General features: G+C 39.5%; 1 protein-coding gene across 1 annotated transcript; it reads right to left on the bottom strand.

Moving 5' to 3' along the window:
* Nucleotides 1–583: 583 nt before the first annotated feature.
* Nucleotides 584–4,198, bottom strand: LOC311279034 (protein FAM107B; the record flags this gene model as incomplete). Its single annotated transcript, XM_084390265.1, has 4 exons — nucleotides 584–721; nucleotides 998–1,145; nucleotides 3,767–3,878; nucleotides 4,003–4,198. 4 exons carry the CDS (start codon nucleotides 4,196–4,198, stop codon nucleotides 605–607), a joined length of 573 nt encoding a protein of 190 aa, XP_084246391.1. The 3' UTR covers nucleotides 584–604.
* Between the last annotated feature and the right edge of the window lie 9,853 nt (nucleotides 4,199–14,051).

Raw genomic sequence — 14,051 nt, 5'->3', positions numbered from 1 at the left:
CAAAATTATTCGTTGAATTTAATAAAAAATTGTATCGTAAGTGGTTGCACACAATTGATTTTAGCTACATTTAAACAAATACATTAAGTTGAACTAAAATTGATTAAGTAGCTAAAATCAATTGTGTGCAACCACTTACGATACATTTTTTTTTATTAAATTCAACGAATCATTTTTTTCAGTGAATGGATGTGAAAACATCATTTGAACATGTGTCATGGTAGAAGCGGGGTATTTACTCAAGTACTTTGTAGAATTAAGGGTTTCTACAATAAAACTGACTTCCTCAGCACTCTCAGCAAAATATTACAGTTTGTGAATCACTGTTTTAAGTAGATTTGTATGTTTTTACAGTAGGGTTTATCAATAACCTAAGTAGAAATAATGGTATTTGGAAGGAACTATGAGTATACCATGGGTAGGCTATTATTATTATTATTTTACATTATTAAATAATTGCAGAACACAATTGTGTAGTGAACTGTAACAGACTAAAAATGTATGAAAAAAGGTTAATAACAAGATCATAATGGATATAACGAAACGCTGTGTACTTTATTTCTAAATGAAGCTGCGTGGCCAAATGAAGTATGTTTAGCCAGATTCAGGAGTGAATGTTCTTCTGTAGAGCTGTATGGACTCTCTTCAGGTTCTGTCTCACTCGCACAAACTCCAAGAGCTGAACCTCCTCATGTAACTTCTGCTCGTCTTCCTTCTCCTTCTGGGATGTAACAAATCAGAAAACACAGGATGAAATTCTCACTCAGTTATTACAGTTAGTGTTACTACAATGAACCTGTTGTAAACAAACATTAAAAACTGTGAAAACATAAATTACATCATATTAATGCATTATGATTTCTACACAGTAGAAATAATAAAATATAGCAACTCCTTTATTTTGGTGTAAACTGTGGTTTACCATGGTCAGTTTTGTAAGGCTAAGCTGTATAGTAATAACTGTGTGTGTTTGTTTGGCCTGGAGGAGGCTGCTGACCATCATCTCCTGGTGTTTCTGCTGGCGCTGGAGAAGCACCTGCTCTAGAGGACTCCTGCTCTGCTCTCCCTCCTCCCTCTGGCTCTTCTCTCTCTTCCTCCTCTCCAGAACCGCCTGAAGCTCCGGTTTACAGCCCACCACCAGCCCTCTGTCCCGCCCAAAGAGCCAAAGCACAAACAACAGGTATAAAAGTAACATTTTACCAGTGTTATTTTAGAAATATGTATATATTAGGGGTGTGCAAAGCAGCCGGTATTTGTATCTGTATTTGTATTTGTTGAGAGGGGAAAAGTATTTGTATTTGTATTTGTATTCGAGTAAATTTCAAAATAGGGGTAAAAATCCATTTTTTTTGCGTTACACTTCTAATTTACGTTATAGTGTAAGTATTCTTTAATTATATCCATTATAATAATTATGGATATGCAATATTGGTTGATGTTTTTCCATAAATCCAGCAATGAACATGTAACAAGGAACGTCATTGAAAAGAAAATAACATAACAGCCATTACCTACGTTAATGTTACTCTGTCAACAGCCTATTGTCTAAATTACCAAGCTAACAGAGCTACTAGTGTTGTCACGGTGCCAAAATTTCAGTATTCGGTACCAATACCTGTGAAAATCCACGGTTCTCGGTAACAATTTCGGTAAAGCTTAATTTAGATTAAATTTACATATATTAAAGTTTATATCACGGTTACAAAGATGGAAACTGTAGTATTAAAAACACTACATTAATATTACATTTGTTAGATAACAATAGATAAAATGGCCTAACAATAAACAATAGTTAGGCTATATACTGTCGCAATTATTCTCCTTGGGGTTCATTTAAAAATACATTTTTAAAATCAAAAGTTAACATTATTTATGTTAACATTATTTAATGCACAATGAATGAAGTGAACAAACATGACCAATCAAGTGTTTGTATTAAATAACATTCACAAACATTAATTAATGTTGTAAAAATATATTGTTCACTCAATGTGTTGATGTTAGATGCGCATTAATGTTAATGAATGGTATCTTATTGTAGTGTTACCAAACAGGAGATAAAACATGTTTTATTTGACTTGACTGTACTTATATTTAATCCAAAACTGCATTCATATTTAATTTTAAAAGAGCTTTTTAAACCTGCTAAGAGTTATCCAGCCAAGAATAAGCCTAGAACTGCTTTTCTGACGGACTGATATTAATGACAAAATGACGGCTTTTTTATTTCATTTCTCATCTCCATAAATATATCTAAAGCTAATGCAAGGGCTAGAAATCAATTAATTCTTTGCTGATACTTCGTAATCATGAAGAGCGCAGTTCGCACGCTTTCTCCTTTCCACAAGCGCTTGCCCTCCCGTGGCGTCTGTCGTTGCTATGCAGCGCGCCGCTCGCTTCTATTATAAGCGCGCTTGCCGCGCGCCTACATTTGAAATCTGCACGCGCAAAAAACGCGCTATGTGAACTACCCCTTATGACAACGTGACATTAGCCTAATCCAAAATATTTCAGCCACCACATCAGCAGCACCGCCGGTCGCCATGTCTCATGAGGAAACGCAGCTTTTTGATATAGAGTTTTTCTTGTTCCCGAATACAAATATTTTTAAAAGTATTTGTTCGAAATAAGTATTCGTAAAAAACACATTATTTGTGCTTTCCGAATACCGTATTCGGGTTCGGCTCCACCCCTAGTATATATACAATTAAAATTTTCATTAAATGGATAGTTCACCCAAAATAAAATACAAAATCATCTTTTACTCACCCTCAACTCAAGTTAACAAACTCAACCCAATATAAACCTCAATACAACTCAATACAAACCTGTATGAATGTGGGTAACCTGCTTTTTTTATATACTATGGAAATCAATGTTATGGTCAACTCTTTGGTTACGTAGATTCTTCAAAATATCTTATTTTGTGTTCAGCAGAAAAAGAAATTCATACAGGTTTGGTACAACTTGAGTTGAGGGTGAGTAAAAGATGACAAAATGTTTATTTTTGGGTGAACTAACACTTTTAATATTTTGCATAAGCTTATATTTTCAGTTTTCATTTAATTTTATTTAAGATAAATTTTGTTATATGCTTTTATAATTTGTATTAGTTCTAAAAAATATAGATATTTCTATTTAGTACTTCAATTTAAACGTATTAATTTTAGATAGTTGCCAAGGCAATTTACATTTGCCTTTTTTTTCCAATTTACATTTTTTCCAATTTACAATTTTACAATTTACATTTACATTTTTTTTTAGATTAAGTTTCTTATCTAATATTTATATTTTATTGTATTTAAGCTAACATTTTGTTTTAGTTATAACAACACTGTATTTGACATGTAAGTTTCTTGTGGGAATTCAAAAGATTTACGAAAGAATGCTAAGTTTCCCCATGAGCTCCATTGCCATCATGAGATTTGAGTGTAATATGTGAGCCCATATTTCTCAGCAGTTGCAGCCAAAGTGACTGAACTTTTCAGTAGTCTCTAAAGGACTTGGCAGTAGTGATAGGAAGGCCTATCATTACAGTATCTGACACAGTGTGTCCTGAGTGCAGGCTGCTGATAATACCAGAGGTGTACGATTGCAGACTGTGCGTCCACACATGACTGCCTGACACAAAAGACCAGAGAGAGAGAGCGTGGCATCATCAATATTTCACTAACCCACTTAAAAAAGCCCAGCCGTTTAATAAAATCTCCATGAGCAGAGATAAATATTCCTGTGCCTGATTTGGAGCATTGTATTGTGATCTTACTTTCTGTGGGCCAGTAACAGCTCTTTGTGAAGCTCCTGGTGGCTCCTTGAGGCTTTCACCGGGTTGCTTAGGTTCCAGGGGCCCTCGGCAATATCACATTTATCTGCATTTTCTTAGACACAAAAGTTATTTCTGCAAGATTCTACAAGACACACTTCTCATGTCACTGTCTGTCAAAAATAGCAGAGTAACGCACCTCGATTATGGCCATGATGATGCAAAGAAGTACAATTAACTGTGTCTGTGGACGTCTTTGCTCTGGACTGTGCTGGTCTGCTGGAGTTGGAGACGTGGTTGTGTCCTGCGGCGCAGTTGGATAAGGCATTTTTGAGTTCTTGTTCGGACGGTCTTGTCAGGAGTGTTTGCGCAGCGGCCGATCTCATTGCACACGCAGGTATCAAGAAGGGCCCTCAGCCAAAGCTCCTGCTGCATGCTGGGAAACTGCGCATTGGGGTCGTCAACGAAAGCAAAGAGAGTAACAAGAGGGCAGAGATTGAGTTTCACCTAAGTGGGGATCTATAATTTATTTGCTGGTCAAATGCCTGCCCCTGTTAAAATGATTTATTTGTCATTTCAAGCAAAATCACATGAACAGATTGCTGGCTGACAGAGGAAGGCATGCATCAAACTTTCATACAACTAAAATGATGGTTAGGAAGAAGATATATTAGAGAGCATAAATATACATACTTTTCTAAATTACTACATGTCTCTAATAGGAATGAACACAACACAATATTGAATTTAAAACATTAAAAGAATCATAATCACTTTAAATTGGACACACAGAATCACATCTGAACAAAATGACACATCAATACAAGCACACATTTTTCCAGTCGTATTTTCCAGGGTTTGACATTGTGGAAATCACCCTGTGGCTTCAAACGCAGTCTGTGCTATTAAGAATATGTAAAGCGTATCACTGAACTCACCGAAAGTGTGTCACCGCTCCATGAGCGAGGTGTCCTCTGAGCAGCAGTGAGTATGAGAGATCTATTTACTACACAACAGAGCGGACACCTGAGAAAGGACACTTTATCTCCCCGTCCATCAATGTGAGTGAGGCGCACTTCACTTGCACGCCGCTGGGGGGCAGCAAGTGTACGACAAATCAACGCACTCCCAATCCTTCTGGCATCATTTCTTTCTCATTACAAATGTAAATAGTGGGCTACTTTTGAAAAATCAAATCAAAATTGTATTTAAATTAAATTAAATTAAATTAAAATCGTGTATACTCACAAATGGAGGCTTAAGTCATATAATTATTTAGCCTAATAAAAGCTGTTTTATTTTGCATGGAGCGGGTCACCCTCATGGGGCTAGCTGTTTAAATCATTCAGCCAAATACAGGTTTTATCGTACATGGATGCGATAAGAGCAGTAGGCTACTCAGTGGTTTAAAGGTAGGGTAGGCAATTTCGGAGAGGCTAGTAATAGCAAGCTAGCTTTGAAAGCATTCAGAGCGTCTACAAAGCCACTTGCACACAGCAGTTTGCAAAGCATCACGAGACGTTACATTATATAACATTACAATAACAGTGAACATAAACAACTTAAGGAGCACTGACTTGTACCACCTGACTTGATCCATTTCGGTGTATTGATAGTGTTGACATTGAAACGCATAAATCCGAGTCCGAGGACGTGAACAGCTCTGGGTTGCCATCTCGTAAAACATGGCGTGATAGCAGCATAAGCAAGCTGTTTTGGTTCAGGAGGAACTGTAAACTTTGCCTGCTGTTTGTTTTTGGCACAGTGACTGTCTACATAGCCTCATGGAACACGTTGATGACTGTGATGTCAGTGTGAGCAGGGTGCGCGGAGGTATGGAAATACATATGTTGACGGGCATCGCATCATTGCATTAGGACCGATTGGACGAAAAATGTTTGGTCATGAGACTTCCACATTATAAGATGCATGTTTTAATGTTTAGACCACTTTTATTATTGTTTGCTATCAAGATGTGAAGAGTTTCTACCAGTATAACAAAAAAGTGTTTATTAAAAAAATTGCCTACCTTACATTTAACTGAGTTGGTATGAAATGAAATTGCGATAGTGTTTTCTTCCCTATAGTGACATCTGAGTGAAACAGCTTCTTGATCAAGAAAAAATGTAGAGCATGCCTTGATTTTGTCCATCAGGAACTGATCTATTTATCGTTGTGTTTTGCTATTGCTGTAGATGTCCTTGCAAGGGAGGGGAATTTATTTAGATGAAAGATTATATTGAAGGCACATGAATAAAAATAATAATAATGATGTGGACGGAGAAATCATTTCTAATAAATATTACATAAAAAATAAGAATTGTCAATTTTGATTTCATTGTGACTGTATTTGTCTGTTGACTTCACTACATTTTGAAGAGGAAATTAATACTTTTACTCCAAAGCATTTCTCTAGATCCTTTCATTACATTTGTGCTGAAGGAGAACAGTTACAACAGGAAGTGCTGGCCCTTTGTCAGCAGTGTAACAAGAGAATCGTCATACTGATCTCAGGGATCTTTTTACTGCAGGACATAATGAAAAAAAACTGACCCCCTCGGACTAAAGATGGGCAAATGTCAAACTAGAGGGCACAAAAGCCTCAAACCTGAAATATGACTCTGGGAACTCCAAGGAAAGTGATATGTGATGAATGGAAAGCATTGAAATTAAAAAGGGTCATTGGTCATTATTATCAACCTATCTGTCCAGACTGAAAGAGTAAAAATAGCTGTATCTCAAAACTTACTGAGTTGAATGTTCAATTATCTAAAATATTAAAACCTCTCTAGACCAGAGGTACTCAACAAGCGGCCCACAGGCCGCATCCGGCCCATCAGCATGTTCAGTATTACAGAAAGGCGAAAACAAAATATCTCTGAGCCTCTTAGGCAGGAGTGGCTGCAGCAGCAGAAGCCTCAAGCTCCTTCTCTCCAGGGAACACTGCCTGACAACACATCAAAGAGGACAAAGCTAAAGATCCCTGAGCCTCTGAGACGGGAGCTGCTGCAGCAGAGGCCTCAAGCTTCTTCTCCTCAGGGAGCACCCATGCCTGCCAGGTCTACACGAGGAGAACCTGTGCCAAAGTCTCAACAGAGACCACCTGTGGAAGCAGCAAGACCACCACAGAAAAGGCCACAGGAAGCACCAGTGGCTGCTGAGTCCCTACAGGGAGCACCTGTGCCCACTGGGTCTCCACAGGGAGCACCTGTGCCCAAGTCTCTACAGAGACCACCTGTGCCTGTCCCAAAGGTGCTTGCATGTTTGCATGCAAACCAACACTAAACACATCATCTGTAGAGAATTACAGACCTATCTCTCTCCTACCATTCATTGCGAAAACACTTGAAAGAGCTGTCTTCAACCAAATAACATCCTTTTTGTCTCTAAACAACCAGCTGGATGTCAACCAATCTGGCTTCAAGAAAGGGCATTCAACAGAAACTGCATTACTGTCAGTCACAGAAGCCCTACGGATCGCTAAAGCTGCTTCCAAGTCCTCAGTCCTCATTCTCCTGGATCTGTCTGCTGCCTTCGACACTGTGAATCATCAGATCCTTATGTCCAGCCTCTCATCACTGGGCATCACAGAAACTTCACTCCACTGGTTTGAGTCCTATCTCACAGGTAGGTCCTTCAAGGTCGCATGGAGAGGTGAGGTATCCAGAGCACATCAACTGACCACAGGGGTTCCCCAGGGTTCAGTTCTTGGTCCCCTCCTCTTCTCCATCTACACTACATCACTGGGACACATCATACAGGCACACGGCTTCTCCTACCACTGCTATGCTGATGACACACAGCTCTTCCTCTCGTTTCAACCAGATGATCCCACAGTAGCTGCACGGGTCTCAAGCTGTCTGGCGGACATCTCCACATGGATGAAGGAACATCACCTGCAGCTCAACCTGGCAAAGACTGAGCTTCTCATCCTCCCTGCCAATCCGTCTATACAACACGACTTCACCATCCAGCTAGAGTCATCATCAATCACCCCATCAAGGTCGGTCAGAAATCTCGGAGTAACGCTTGATGACCAGCTGTCCTTCACAGATCACATTTCAAAGACAGCTCGATCATGCAGGTTTGCACTGCACAACATCAGGAAGATCAGGCCTTTCCTAACTGAGCATGCAACACAACTTCTCGTCCAGGCCCTGGTCATCTCTAGGCTTGACTACTGTAATGCTCTTTTGGCCGGACTTCCAGCATGTGCAACAAAACCTCTACAGATGATCCAAAATGCTGCAGCTCGTCTTGTCTTCAACGAGCCCAAGAGGGCCCACGTCACTCCTCTGTTCATCTCTCTGCACTGGCTACCTCTCGCTGCTCGCATCAAATTCAAGACATTGACGCTTGCTTACAGATCTATCACAGGCTCAGCTCCCTACTATTTTCACTCACTCCTACGAGTCTACATCCCTACCAGACGCCTACGATCGATCAACGAGCGACGTCTCGTGGTTCCATCACAGAGAGCCACAAAATCACTTTCCAGAACATTCTCATTCACAGTTCCATGCTGGTGGAACGCTCTCCCCGGCCTCATCCGGAATGCAGAATCACTGGCAACATTCAAAAAACAGCTGAAAACCCATCTCTTCCGTGAGCACTTAACCTCATAAAAAATAAAAAAAAATAAATAAAAAAAAAATGCCTGAACTTTGTATTCTGAGCACTTCTTGCGTTGTTGTTGTTTTTGCCTCTTCATGATGACTCGCTTTATTTAGTCCTAATTTGTAAGTCGCTTTGGATAAAAGCGTCTGCTAAATGACTAAATGTAAATGTAAATGTAAATGTTCTCTACAGGGAGCACCCATGCCAGAAAAGGTCCCAGAATGCTGCAGCAGAGGCCTCATACCTGCCAAGTCTACACAGGGAGTGCCTGTGCCCACCAAGTCCCAACAGGGAGCACATGTGCATGCCTGTTCTAAGAAGGGGAACCTCACCTCATCCCTGTTCTTCGCTGATGCATCCGAGAATGCCCTGAACTCAGATAAAACACTGAAAACCACGAAACAGCAGAGAACGTGTAAGCAGAAAAGGCCACAGGAAGCACCTGTGCCCGTTGGGTCTCCACAGGGAGCACCTGTGCCCAAGTCTCTACAGAGACCACCTGTGCCTGCCCCAAAGTTAAAGATCCTGGAGCCACTGAAGCTGGAGATGCTGCAACAGAAGCCTGTCTGTTGTGCACAGGGATCACCCGTCCCTAACAAGGTTCCAGAGAAGAGAAATCTGAAGATCCCGGAGCTGCTGAGGAAGGAGCTGCTGCAGCAGAAGCCCCAGGCCTCTTCCGTACAGGGAACACCCTTGCCTGCCAAGTCACTACAGGATAAACCTTTACCTGACAGGACCCCAGTGGGAGCGCCTGTGCATGCCAGGACCCCACAGGGAGCAGCAGTGCCTGCCAGGACTCCTCAGGCAGCGGCAGTGCCCTCTGGGGACCTCACAGGGATCACTTGTGCCTCCAGGTTCCCCAAAACTGGGAGAAAGCTTTAGGATCCCTAAGCAGCAGAGGCAGAAGTAGAGCAAGCAGCAGGGACAGCAGAGGGAGCAGAATATCCCAAAGGGAGCTTCTGTGACTCCTAAGACCTCACAGAGTGCACTTGTTCTACCTTGTTCCCAACAGGGAGCATCCGGGTTTCAACAGGAAGCATGGCCACCAGGGCTCCACAAGATGCACCTGTGCCCGTGAACTTGTCCCCATTCTTACAGGGGACCCCACAGGGAGCAGCAGTGCCCGGCAGAACCATAAATCAAGGGAAATACATGATCCCTCGCCATCTGTGGCAGCAGAAACCCAGTCCCTTTGCACAGTCCCTTCCTGGACCACCCATGTCCAGTCAGAGTAAGAGTTGGTGGAGCACAGAAGCATCTGTAAGTCCCTTCCATCTCTCGTTTTTACTTATTTTCAGATTTATTTAGAATAAAAAATTAACATTGACTTCAAATATGGGTTCTAGGTCTTCTATTCGAATCATTTTATACTGTATTTCAAAATTATAGAAAGATATGTGTTTATATTTGGTCTAACAAGCATTATTACATTTGTTTCTTAAACAGGACAATGTAGGTGTGTGTCATTCACCTTCCCAAAATAAAATATGTGTGGAAATTGACAAGAAGGTGCAGCTGAATCCTAAACTGAGGAGCCAGGATCAGATAAGCACTTCACACCTGGACCAGAGCAGCAGCTGAGCCGGAAGAGAGCATTGGTTAGTTCCCTCCTTTCTTTCATATTTAAAAATGTAAACACTTAAATAATTTAATATATGACTAGTAATATATTATTTTCAGTTTATATCCCACATATTGAAATTGTATAGGGAATATGTCTTAAGATTTTCCCTAAGAATCACTCATTAAATCTGGTCAGCGTGACATGACTATATGTCTGTTTCTTCAACAGGACAATGCAGGTGTGGACCAGTCACCTCCACAAAAAATGCAGCGCTTGGCAATCAAAGTCAAGGACCAGCAGTTGGTGTTAAATGTGCTATTTATGTAGCATATTCATACATTTTTGTAATGTTTTAAATATTTAATATATATGTTGTGTTGTATACGTTTTTATTTGAATGCATGATACAAAATAAAATGTAAATTGCCAAAATAGATCACTTTAAGCCAAAATAGATCATTTTCATACCCTGTCTCTGAGCTGATTAAATGTTAAAAAGAAGCTGTACTCTAAGCAATGGACAACACTGTAACAACATATATGATTCCTTTTCAACAATGTATGGCTGAAGACAATGGTTGTATACTGGATGACCCTTGACCTTTAAACTTAGGGACAGTGTGGAAACCTAGAACTGGGTTTCCCACAGTAATGGGCAAAGCCCAGTCTCTTTCCCTGAAATTTCCTCATGGGAAGCTCCATAGACGTCTTCTTTTACATCTTCCTCGATTCTGCTGTTTGTCTTCCCTATAGGCTCAATATTTTAAGGTGTTTCATTGATGTGGAGCAGTTTTTGTTGGTTAGTTGGTCGCTTTAGAAGGACTAGCAGGTTTAGTCCTCGCTAAAGAAGATAGGCTAGCCTGCACTATAATTCTTCGCAGTATGACATTCAGTATAGTTCGGGAGGAGCACCAACCATGAAAATTGGCATCTTATTTAGGCTAGCAGCTGCCCAGCAGATGCCTTATTACTCCCCGCAGTGGCTAAAACATAAGTTAGACATAAAACAATGTTATGGCGCTTTTCCACTGCATGGTACGGCACGGTTCGGCTCGGTACGGTTCGACTCGGCACGGAACGGTTCGGCTCGCTTCGCTTTTCCACTGCGTGGTACGACTCGACTCGGTACGGCACGGTTCGGTTCGCTTTAGCTCGGTTGCTTTTCCATTGCAGTTAGTACCGCTTCAAAATGGGTGGGACTGATCGTTATAGTTGCCGCCTCTACTGCCATGACATCATCGTAAACGCGCCACATTTCAAACGCACAACACAGGGGATGGTGCTCTTGATTCTCGGCATGTTGTGGATGTTTTTAAATTAAATTAAACGTTCTTATAATGGTTTACTATATGGAAGGAAAATTCTTAACGTGTAATTAAACGTTGCGTTCATATTCTGGGCTCATCTGATTTTTTGTACATAGCATAGCCTACTTTATGATTTTAGTATCATAATGATTAATAAATGCACGCACAATTATCCGTGAACTTGATTTGAACAAATGCCTTTCAACTTGTGTGTGCAAAATTCAGAATTAAATGAATGTGCAGCAATCTTTACAAATAGAGAGTCTAGGCCTAATGTAGCCTACTGTTTTAAACTACTGCCATTAAAAAAGCGCATTTAATGTTAAGTTATTTTTTTCCATCTGCATATGTTGATTATGAAAAGTGAACAGCACGAGACGAGTAGAGAGACATGGAGCGAGTCAGACATAATTTTGACCACTTCATTAAGTTTTGTTCACTTTGTTTTCTTTAAAGTGAATTTCGTTTTGTATAAATTGTATCTTAATTTTAATAATTTTTTCATCAAACAATTGCCTGGATTGAATAAGATGCAAAATAGACAATTTAACCATTGAGGCGCCCGAGCGGTCACGTTAACTGGAGCGCATCTCATCCTCAAATACACAAAGCTTGAAATGTCTTTAAACGAAATAATTCAAAACAAAAAGAAATAGGCTACTCTCTTATGTAATCCATTATGTGCATTTCTCTCTATAGGCGCGTTTACTACGAATATGGCGATCGTCAACTTCATCTTTGCCATGCACAGACACTGACAGAAAACACTATTTTATAAATAAAAATCAGTGCACGCGTTTTAATAAAATTAAAACTTTAATTGTGATCATTAAAATAATTGAATATTAAATAATTTGTGGCCAATTTTTGCTCATTTATTAATAGTAGGCTATATATAGGCCTAATTTTATTAAATTGAACAAGCGCAAAATTCAGCATTCAATCAAATATTCAAAAAGACTTAATAATAATAATGTTATTTCAACATAATATCTCGTTATTTCGACATAATGTGCGTGCAACAAGCAAGATGTGCGTTTGTAAATCCGGGGACGCGTGCACTGATTTTTATTTATAAAATAGTGTTTTCTGTCAGTGTCTGGCAAAGATGAAGTTGACGATCGCCATATTCGTAGTAAACGCACCTATAGAGAGAAAAAACATTATTATTAAGTCTTTTTGAATATTTGATTGAATGCTGAATTTTGCGCTTGTACAATTTAATAAAATTAAAACTTTAATTGTGATCATTAAAATAATTGAATATTAAATATTTTGTGGCCAATTTTTTCTCATTTATTAATTATATATATATATATATATATATATATATATATATACACACATATGTGTGTGTGTGTGCCCTCAGCACATGCGTTAAAAATTATCCGGCGCCGCCCCTGACTGCAAGAAACAGTTTACAAGAAACTTTTTAACTGCAAGACACTACAGCGTTGGCTGTTGTCTACTGGCTATTTAAATCTAGCGGGTTTGTCTCGTGCATGGTCTCGTGTCGCAAATACAATGACACTGATAGTGACGATTCTGTCTGACCAATCAGTGATCTTCAGTGTTTTCACGTCACATTTTAGTACCGGTACGGTACGCTTGGAACCTCAACAGAGGTGGTACCATTTAAAGCGAGCCGAAGCGAGCCGTACCGTACCGTACCATGCAGTGGAAATGCGCCATAAGCGTGCCGTACCGAACCGAGCCGTACCGTACCATGCAGTGGAAAAGCGCCAAAGCGTGCCGTACCGAACCGAGCCGTACCGTACCATGCAGTGGAAAAGCGCCATTAGTTACCCCTGGCAGAATCCCACTTAGGCTACATTATTTGGCCTCAGTCAGAGTCAGAGCTAAAACTTGCATAGCAGCTGCCATACAGCGATTGACACAACTGAAACTACATCTATATTTATATCAGAAAATAAATTAAGTGACTTTCCCCTAACTTTCCATTACTCCAACCTGCAGAGACCCACACTTGGCTCATGCTGGCTATGTAGTGAGTGAATATCTGGTTGCACTTACCATCATCAACCACTAGATGTCGAATTGGTGTACTGGAAAAGAGACACACAGAGGGCATCAACTGATAATATCAATTCTTTTTAGTATATATTTATTCTTCATCAAAACCTATTTTGTGACAAAGTTCAAGTAGCTACTGATCAAAAAAAGGGGTGATTCATCATTTGGGGAAGACCGCAAACCTTACTGTGTTTTCTTATTGCCTTTGCTCAGCATAGCTACAACACGTTTATGGCAAGCCGTTTTAACATTTAATCCTTAAAACCTACTAGTATCTATTTTCTAGACACTACTATCTATTCCATTAAGTACTAGTACTTATTTATTAGCTATTAAGGCTTATTGTTTAGGTACTATTGCCTTTTCTTTAGATACTAACACCTTTTTAAAAGATACTAGTAGTTATTCATTACATACTAGTTCTTATTTTTTTAGAGACTGGTACTCATTCATTAGACACTACCACTAAATTACTTTTAAATTCTACATTAGCTTAGGTTTAGATTTAAATTCTAAATAGTTAAACTTTTTACTTTTAAATTCTAAGCACATGAACGTATAGAATGAAAAGAATGGTAGAAAAATGGGAATATTTTCCATTAATATTTAAATGAGTCACCAATTGCCTTACCACCAACTTGTGATTATCATTAACTAAAAAAAAAAAACTCTTTACTTCAAATTAACTGAATGAAAATTAAATACAATTTTTTTACTTTACTAAAAAAAAGTTTACTTTACTTGGCTAGTTGCCAAGGCAAAATAT

Source organism: Rutilus rutilus, assembly GCF_951802725.1.
Source record: "Rutilus rutilus genome assembly, chromosome: 19".
NCBI lineage: Eukaryota > Metazoa > Chordata > Actinopteri > Cypriniformes > Leuciscidae > Rutilus > Rutilus rutilus.
This window is presented reverse-complemented; position numbering and strand designations above follow the sequence as displayed.